This window comes from Sipha flava, unplaced genomic scaffold, assembly GCF_003268045.1.
Source record: "Sipha flava isolate LNK unplaced genomic scaffold, YSA_version1 72_pilon_pilon, whole genome shotgun sequence".
NCBI lineage: Eukaryota > Metazoa > Arthropoda > Insecta > Hemiptera > Aphididae > Sipha > Sipha flava.
The window spans coordinates 535,734-544,878 of record NW_020273612.1 but is presented as its reverse complement, the minus strand read 5'-3'; the positions used below and the strand labels follow the sequence as shown (position 1 = coordinate 544,878).

At 32.8% G+C, this 9,145-nt stretch overlaps 2 protein-coding genes across 2 annotated transcripts; both read right to left on the bottom strand.

Annotated features, from left to right (window-relative positions):
- Positions 1–478: 478 nt before the first annotated feature.
- LOC112692291 (vesicle transport through interaction with t-SNAREs homolog 1A) lies at positions 479–2,061 on the bottom strand. The gene is made up of 6 exons (XM_025566921.1): positions 1,776–2,061; positions 1,332–1,420; positions 1,209–1,267; positions 995–1,139; positions 722–924; positions 479–661 (listed from the first exon to the last, which is right to left on the bottom strand). The coding sequence occupies exons 1-6, from the start codon at positions 1,781–1,783 to the stop codon at positions 512–514; spliced, it is 654 nt and encodes a 217-aa protein (XP_025422706.1). The 5' UTR covers positions 1,784–2,061; the 3' UTR covers positions 479–511.
- A 5,925-nt stretch (positions 2,062–7,986) lies between these two features.
- On the bottom strand, positions 7,987–8,856 carry LOC112692300 (cell wall protein DAN4-like). The gene has a single exon (XM_025566928.1). The coding sequence runs from the start codon at positions 8,854–8,856 to the stop codon at positions 7,987–7,989; it is 870 nt and encodes a 289-aa protein (XP_025422713.1).
- Positions 8,857–9,145: the final 289 nt, after the last annotated feature.

Here is a 9,145-nt window from a genome sequence, read left to right as displayed (position 1 = left end):
CAATGGTTACAAATTAAATATTGTATAGTTAGACAATGAATCAATTTTACAAGTACTAGTGTTGTATATTTAATTGTAAATAATTATATTGTGAGTTATTGGGTGAATATAAGTACAAATAATTAATTAAAGAACTTATTTTTAAACCATTGTGATACTGTATTTGATTATTTTTAAATGTTTATTTATCTAATAATTTAATTATACAAGTGTTAATTAATTGTGTACATTTTGTTATCACAAGATAACCAATTTAATCGATTATAACAAAGTAAGATAAAAAAAATGTGGAATCAAGTAACATGAATATAGTTACATCGAAATTCGGCTAAGCATAATCATTAAAATCATTGACACAAAAATAATAAGACATTGTTTCATTGCCAACATAAAAATAGTTGTTCCAAAATAAACATCATATTCTTTTCATAATATATAAACAATAATAATCACAAAACAGATTGAAAAATGTAATAACTTAATCAAAACAATTTAAATAGGAATGTATTTTTCAAAAGAAAGAACGATAAAAAACAAAAACCAAGAAGAAACAAAACGCTGCCATGACACTGGCTAGTATGATTTTATGTTGTCTAGAGCGCACGATTATAGCATTTATCATTCGAGTGCTTCTTCCAAGATCTGCATTTGCATCTCTCAGCTACAATTCAAAATAATATAAGATTAGAATTGAAAGTTTTCTCTTGTAAATAAGACTTACCCTGTTGAAAGAGTTCTGCATAGTCTCTCGTTGACGATTTAAATCAGTCAATATCTGTGAACCAATTTCTTCAGTTTCGACAGCAATACGGTAAGTGTTATCTAATTGTATTTCTGACTGGTTAAGACGTTCAGATGTATAGAGTAGTCTCTGTTTTTGTTCGGAAGTCACATCTTCACTTTCGGCAAAATGATTATCATCTTCTGCAATATTTATATATAAAAATTAGTTACTTTATCACTGTTATTACTATTGAACCCAGTCTTTAAGTACCTAAATTAATGTTAACCGTGCACTTTGCCCGAGCAAACTCTTTAGCCAATCTGTGTAGTTCGGCCCTATAACTGGCCACACGAATGTGCAGTTTTGCACGTATCGAAACATCAGATTCTTTGACAGAGAGGTCCATTTGTTCCAACTTGAAAATATAGGGTATTCAAGTTAAAACACAATAATGCAATTGATAATAATGCTGATTAGTACATACCAGATCGTGAACCTCGTCAAGGTTCCGTTCAATTTCTTTGATGTAGTCATTTCTATCATCTGAACGAGTGGAAAACAATAAAATTAGAGACAACTGATATGGAGTTTAGCATTGTTTACTCACTGCATACAATATGACCAAGCCTGCTGATTTTCGATGTGATCTCAGCGCTTGTCACACCAAACTGCTGTTCATAGTCGGCTAACAGTTTGCTGAAATAAGTACAACATATTATAGAAACATTAGGGGTTGGGTATGTATTACATTACAGTTGTTGTAAAACGGATTTCGCGGGTCTCGAAAGGGTGTGTCTAACCTGTCCGCGACAGTTATGTAACGTGCCGAACGGTAAAAGCGATAACTTTAGTGGCCTGAATTACAACCGTTCCATTTCCTAAATGATTCGCCGTGGGGATGAAACGGCAAGTGGCCGAGGTTTAACCCTTTTGCTGACCATTCGGATAGCTCTGGTACTTTTTTACGCGCGTTCCGACGAAGGCTCGATAGGTGATGAACATTAGGGGTACAGGGGAGCGTGGCGTGGCTGTTAATACGGGGCGTACTTACTTCTCCATCTGCAGCGCATTGGCGGCCACTTCCGGACGACACTCTAAGCAGCGATCGAAGCCATGTCGTTTGGCGGCGTGCGACAGGGGAACGGATCACACGACCTGTGAAGACCGCGAGCACTGAACGCAACGGACGAGGTTTCTAAACGAAAATATGTTCGCCGGATGGCGTAGGGTGACAGACGGTGAAAAACTCGATATTATTATTATTACTATTCGGTCGTGTTGATAAGGCGTACACGTTAGGTTTGCATCGGTGCGATAATGAAACAAATAATCGCACTTTTGAGATTTCCATTATCACTTCACCGCGATAAACGACTGCGCGCCAGTGACGTCACCCCGATCTTATCTCGTACTCGTGTTATCAACGGCCGCGCGGTAATATCGCGTTATCGTTGGACCTAACCGTAGCACATAATACGTTAATATGTTGATATGTTTCATATTATGACGTTGGAGATAATTATGTAACGTCATCACAGATTTCTATACGTTACTTTTACGTGCATTTGGTGTTGTAGAACGGTGGTGGCCAAATTATGGCCTGCCATCATTTAATATCTGGCCCGCGAAAGTATTCTACATTACAACACTTATTTGCGTAACTATAATATTTTACATTTACGTGAAAAAAAAAAAAATTGAAAAATACATTTTTTTTATAGCCCGCGGTAAAAAAAAAAAAGTTGTTTTCTTATGTTCCCGCGTTCGGCGGGTCAGTTAATGTGATTGTCGCGTCCTGCGTATCAATTAATAATAGCTTGGAACAATTACCATCATAGAGTAATTATTAATATTACTCTATGATTACCATACGCACACGGAAACAAATAGATGATTATGAAGATTATCATATCCGTGGATGTATTGAAACATATACATCATCACACAAACGTCATCCCACGTACATTCGACATATACCTATACAAAATTCAAATGAAAAAAACGATTGTTCAAACAACCACATCCGTGAGATAGAGTAAATCATACACATTATCACACATACGCGGTCCCACACAAAATTCAATAAAGATTATCATTTTTCACAGACACACACACACGTGCGTCAATTACTATGGATATGGATATCGGGTACATAAGGGAAACAAGAGCAAATCAGACGAGTTCTAGCTATGCGGCACCGAGCACCTTCACGCCAGTGTTAACCTATGCTGTGGTCTGGGCTTAGATTCACAGCAGTTTATTAAATTATTAGGATTTAGAATATTTCATCACAGTTTTAAATATTAGGACATAGAATGTTTCACATAATTTATTAAATTATTTGTACTTAAAATGATTTTGAACAACGTATGTTCCCTGATACATTTTATTGTATTTTACATAAAATCCAACCTTTTTTTGGAAAAACAATCTAATTTTAGAAAATGCATCTTTCCACAATTTTCTACAAATGTCCCTTTTGTGGTAAGATTTTGATTAAAATTATCTTAAAGGCACTTTTTCAAATATTAAAGTTATTAATTTTTCAAAGTCAACCATGTTTTAAATGTTATATTATAGAGCCGAATGACAAAATTAAAGTGACAAATATACTTCTCGTGTATCATAATGTTGATATATATATATATATATATATATATAATTACGTTATTTTCATTTGTTTGTTTTTATTTTTATTTTTGGAATAATAATATAGATTTGTCGATATGAATAGTAAAGTATTAAATATACCCAAGTACAATTAGAAATTAATTAATAGTTGGTATAAATTTAAATTATTCGTTCGATTTGGCCGGAAAAAACAAAATATTTTGTTTTCATCCGACATCGGCAGTGTACGGCCGTTAACGACCGAATTTATTGGATGTAATGTGACCGGTACAATTTTAATTTCATACTTTTATTTTTTTCGTCAGTATTCGGCCGTTGCCGGGTCTAGTCTGACCGTAGACTTAACTTACTCAGATCAGCGATTCCCAAAATTTTTCAAGCAGTATTCTCTCGCGGAACCCCAAGAATTCTTTAATATTAAGTTTTATTTGGCTGTGTTCTATGAAGCATAGCATACAATATATGATTAAGGTGACCTTTCCGTTTTTCGGATCTTCATCCTGTTGTTCCCTCGAAAGTGTTTGGGAGACTAGAGCGTGTTAAATAATAAATATCTCTTTATTTAAATTTAAATGCAATAAATTTTCTTTTTGTTAATATACAAATATTTTCTTTTCGTCTAAATCACGTGAAAAATAAAAATAAATCAATTTTAAACCATTCAAATATAAATACAAAACTCCAATTTAAATTCAACAAATTTTTCTTTTCTTTTGATAATTTAAAATGTTTTTGGTCAGTACCTAAACTCTAAACCATAATTCATAGGGAGTCCCAGATCTCTTCCCATTTAATTTTTTTTTGTATTTTAAAAGTAAAGATATCTAACACCTTTTTTTTTTTTTGTTATATCCTTTGATCAATGAAGCATTTTTTTGCAATGAATATATAGTTAGTTGAAAATTAACATTCTATAAATTTGTTGACATCATAATTGGATGCCTAATATCGATAACTAGCGTCATATAATACTTTTCTTGAAAAAACCTAGCGGTACTAACTAATGTATTTTAAATACAGAAAAAAAATTTTTCTTTGTATTTTTATTGTAGATAAAACTAGGTTCAGCTTGGTCTGGAGCTGGCTTTCCAAGGACACATTCTAAGGCTATTGACATTTTTATTATCAAGGGAATAGTTTTTCTAAGGTCGGGACAAGTGTAACCTCTTCTAAAGTTTGTCCCTCTCACGTAAGCGTATATCTATAATTAGTACTAAACTTTTGTCTCACGTCTGGCGCACGCATGTTTACGAAACATAAAATACATTTTAATTAAATCACAAGACGAGCAAAGTGAAAAATCTAATGAATTCTGTAGCGTATTACTTATTCAAAAACGAGTTTTGAGTTGTGTGCTCGCAGAACTTACTTTACTTTATACCAGATGGCTCCTTTTTATCATTTAGATTTAAGATTTAAAAAAAAAACTTAATAATAATATACCTACCACTGTAATCTTCATTATTGATATTGTATTTTTTTTTAATACCTTAGGCATCTCTGTTTAAAAGACGAGTAGTCATAAATACAATAAAAATAAAATAATAAATTATACATATTATAATTTATATGCGAGCGTTAAGTATAACATTGTTTACCTTACGATATTTAAATATCTTTTTATATTCCCTATTTGCCTCATGCATATTTTATATTTTAAAGGCTAAAGAAATCATTCATTCATATTAGTCGAGTACATTTCTATAAATAATTATTCAGAAACCCTGTTAGTATTTATTCATATTATATTTAAAAAACGGGTTATAACATTATTTTTAGACAACAGAATAACAAAATAAGTAATATGGTTTAATCGAAAATCGTATAATTATCCAATTTTTTAAATTTTATACTATATAGCTTAGAAACATTTTTTACGATACCAATTTGTGAAGATCTTTTATTTAATTTAAAGCATTATGTATTAAAATTGACAATTTTATAAATTATTAAATATAATAATGTTGCAATTTGTCGTAACTTTATAAATTATTTGATGTAAAAAAAAATCGCTACTTCAGTTTTCAATATCATTGAAAAAAAGTTAGACATTTATACAAGGAATTTTGTTTTGAATATTAAACATAATAAAGTAATTATTTGATCGACATTTTACAAAAAATCTTAGAAATTATGAACATTTTAATTGTTTATAAATGGGACAAAACAAGTCAAAAATCTTTTGAAAAATATATCATTTTTAGTAAACGATGATATTAGTATTCAGTGAAAAGTGTAAGTTTGTACCAATATAACATTTTTTTATACATTTATCTGTTTTTTTTTTTAAATTCTTCATCATTTTTTTTTCACTATGTTAAAAATTAATGAAAAAATAAAAAATTACATATTGGAAATGTCTTGCTAGATAAAATTTGTTATTAACAGTGTTGGGAATAGATAATGTAAAATTTATCTAGATAAAGATGAAAGATAATATGTCCAAATTCATCTAGATAAAGATAATAGATAAAAAAAATTAAAATATCTAGATAAAGATAAAAGATAATTTCATTTTTATCTAGATAAAAAAAAAATATTTTCAAAAAATGTTATTTTTTGGTCAATATTTCATATTCTAATAATATCGATGAAGACTCAATTATAATCAGGGGCGTATTTAGGAATGTCTTATGGGGGGGGGGGGCACAAACAAAAAGTTCAAAGTATACATAGTTATAACTTTTCCTTTTCAAAAAACTGTCATTATTCATAACCAAAAAATCAAAATACAAGTGTTTGATAGAAACATAAACTTTTATTACACAAATTTATAATAAAACATATTTTTAAATATAATTTTTGTAATTACAATAACTGAAGACGTCTGGGGTGTTTATTAACATATGCATCAACTACTTCTTCAGGTTTTATAATTATTTCAGGGTGGGTGTATACAATGATAATCCGTTTAATCGATGGTATAATATTATCATAATATATTGATATTCCAGTATTTCACAGTGTGCCCGTGCGTGAAAAATAAGAGGGCCTACAATAATAAATAAAGTATAAAATACGGTGAATGGGGGGTGGGGAACGGGCCCATAGGCCCACCCCTTAAATACGTCCCTGATTATAATCATTATTATCAATAGGTACCTAGGTGTTTAATGTTTATTGTAGTAATGTAGTGTACAATTAAGAAGTATTTATAAATATTGTGTAATATTTAATGACAGTTAATCACTAAATTGTTAACAAAAAAAAAAAAAAAAATGAAAATTGCTTTGTACGTATCAGGATGAATACAGAATACATAAAAAAATATTTTAAGTTAACAATATTGTTTTCTATATAATATTAATTTGATAATTTTCTTTATTTTATAAGTATTTACGACTTTACGGGTTCCAAGAGTGAAGTAATAACTATTCAGCGTTTGAGTTACGTGTGTATACTAAAATCAAATACCTACTATATTTGGAACTTCCATAGAAAAATAAGAAATTAAATTTAAAAATTCCAAAAATATTTTCCCGATATGAAAATACAAATAAAATGTCATATCAAGAAATAATAATTACTTATTAATAATACACGAATTATGATTATGAATACAAAATCTATATGTATAAAAGAAAGTCAGGTTATTTACAGAATTTATAATTCAAGAAAGACTGGACCGATTTCGATGATTTCTAATTTGTTGGATTCATCTCCGTACAAGAATAAAAATAACTCCAATCTTGGCAAGAATACAGACAATTATCTAGATAAGTAAAAATTTTAACTTAGATAAGTAATTAGATAACTTAGCGTTATTTATCTAGATAAGATAAAAGATGACAAAAAATCTATCTAGATAATTTATCTAGATAAATCCCAACACTGGTTATTAAACACCATTCGTTGTTTAGATAATTGGAGTAATTTTCCAAAATGAATTCGGAGAAAATAAAAAAGTAGGATCGTAATCGTTCGACGTTTTTAAGAAAAACATATAGATAGGTACTAAATTACATGATCAGGGCCGGTAGAAGGCATATGCGGGCTATGCATTCACACACCCTGGCAGTATGTCCGAGGTTATTTTCTATATTTAAAGTTTTTAAGACTTTAAATTTAAAACTTTTTACCGCATTATATACAAACAGAAAATATAAAAAAATTCGCAAATGCTAAAAAAAAAATGTTTCAATAGTAGTTAGAATCAGTATTTTTATAATACTAATAAAAATTATATGAATATATTATGTAAATAAAATAAATATACTCTAAGTAACTTTCATTTCTATTTTTTAATATAATTATAAACATATATAACTAAGATAATATACTCATTTCACATGATACATATTATTTTTGCACCAAACATACATAAACAAAACGAATCATGGGTGTTCAATTAATACACGCCATACCAATTCGAACCAGTAATCGTTATCTAACTTTTGGATATGTATAAGATATGTATAAGATATCAATAAAGATAATGGCAACTATTTCAATCAGTGTGACATACTTGAGGCTCACAGGATCGGTTTTTCTTTAAATGTGTGTCATTCCCCCATGTTCCCCTAGAGTCCCCCTTCAATATTTTTACCATTTAAACCACTGCCGGATGGACATTTTTTTTTATCCCGGTTGCGTACTTGCGGCCACTGGATCCGGTAAGGATACCGGGTTTCCTAATTTGACAACGACGGCTGAGTGCTGCTCCGTGTCGGTGACATCCGGGTGTTCTGTATTGGCAACAGCCAAGTCCCCGAAAGATTTGAACGGCCGTTCGGTAAAGTATTTGGTGGTGTTGGTGATGCAGTTGTTCTTATCCTAGTGCATGTGGTCGCGCATGTCGGTGGATCAGAAGTGGTGGTGGTACACGTGGTCGAAGAACATATGGTGGTGGTGCTCGTCGATGGTGCACACGTGCTGGTGGTGCTCGTTGACTGAGCACAAGTGGTGGTGGTGCAGGTAGAGGGAGTAATGGTTGGCGGCTGCGTATGTGTTTCAGTGGTCGAACTCCACGGTCTTCGCGTTTCCACCCGAATGGTGCAGGTGGTGCACGGACAAATACGAGTAGTTGACGGCGGTAGCGTCGGCTGTGACCGTAGCTGCATCTGCATATTAAACCCGGGTAGATTAACGACCACTCGGGCCAGATCGTCGTTAGGACGAGTGGCCATGACGGAACGGGCCACAATGACGGACGCACGGTGACGACGCGGCTTGGTGGTGGTGGTGGCGGCGGAACTGGCCTTGACTGTGTACGGAGGCGTGGCCCGAGAAAAGTCTGACGACAACGCTGACGTCGACGTTGTCCACCGCAGACGCGACCATCCCAAGGGACGTGTTATCGGTACCTCCGAGTTCTGTGTCCATCCTGCCTTCGAGTGCTGACACCGAACGACGGATCTCTTGCGGTACTCGCAGCCGCCGACGGAATTGCGGATCGCGATGTCCCCGTGGACAGATGGCGAGCAAGGCGACAGGTTCATGGTGCCGGCGTCCACTAGCGCCCAGGTAAATGCGGTCAACATCACTTGGACGGAGACGATCATTTTGCAACGGCGGATCGATGCCACGCGGTTTGTTGCGAACATTGGGTGTCGATACGCTATTGATCGATCAAATCGGTCGTGATCGAGTGAGAGGTATACAATAACAGTAGATCGCGATAATCAAAAACGAGTATGTTGGAAGTATGTCGAGATGGTCGAATAACAATATACTAGTTCGGCATTCGCTACTTTTTGTGGATAATCAAACATTAACGCCCAAGCTAGATATCACTATGGTTTCGCCGTGCAACTAAAACTTTATAATTCGCATTACACAGAAATGGTTATT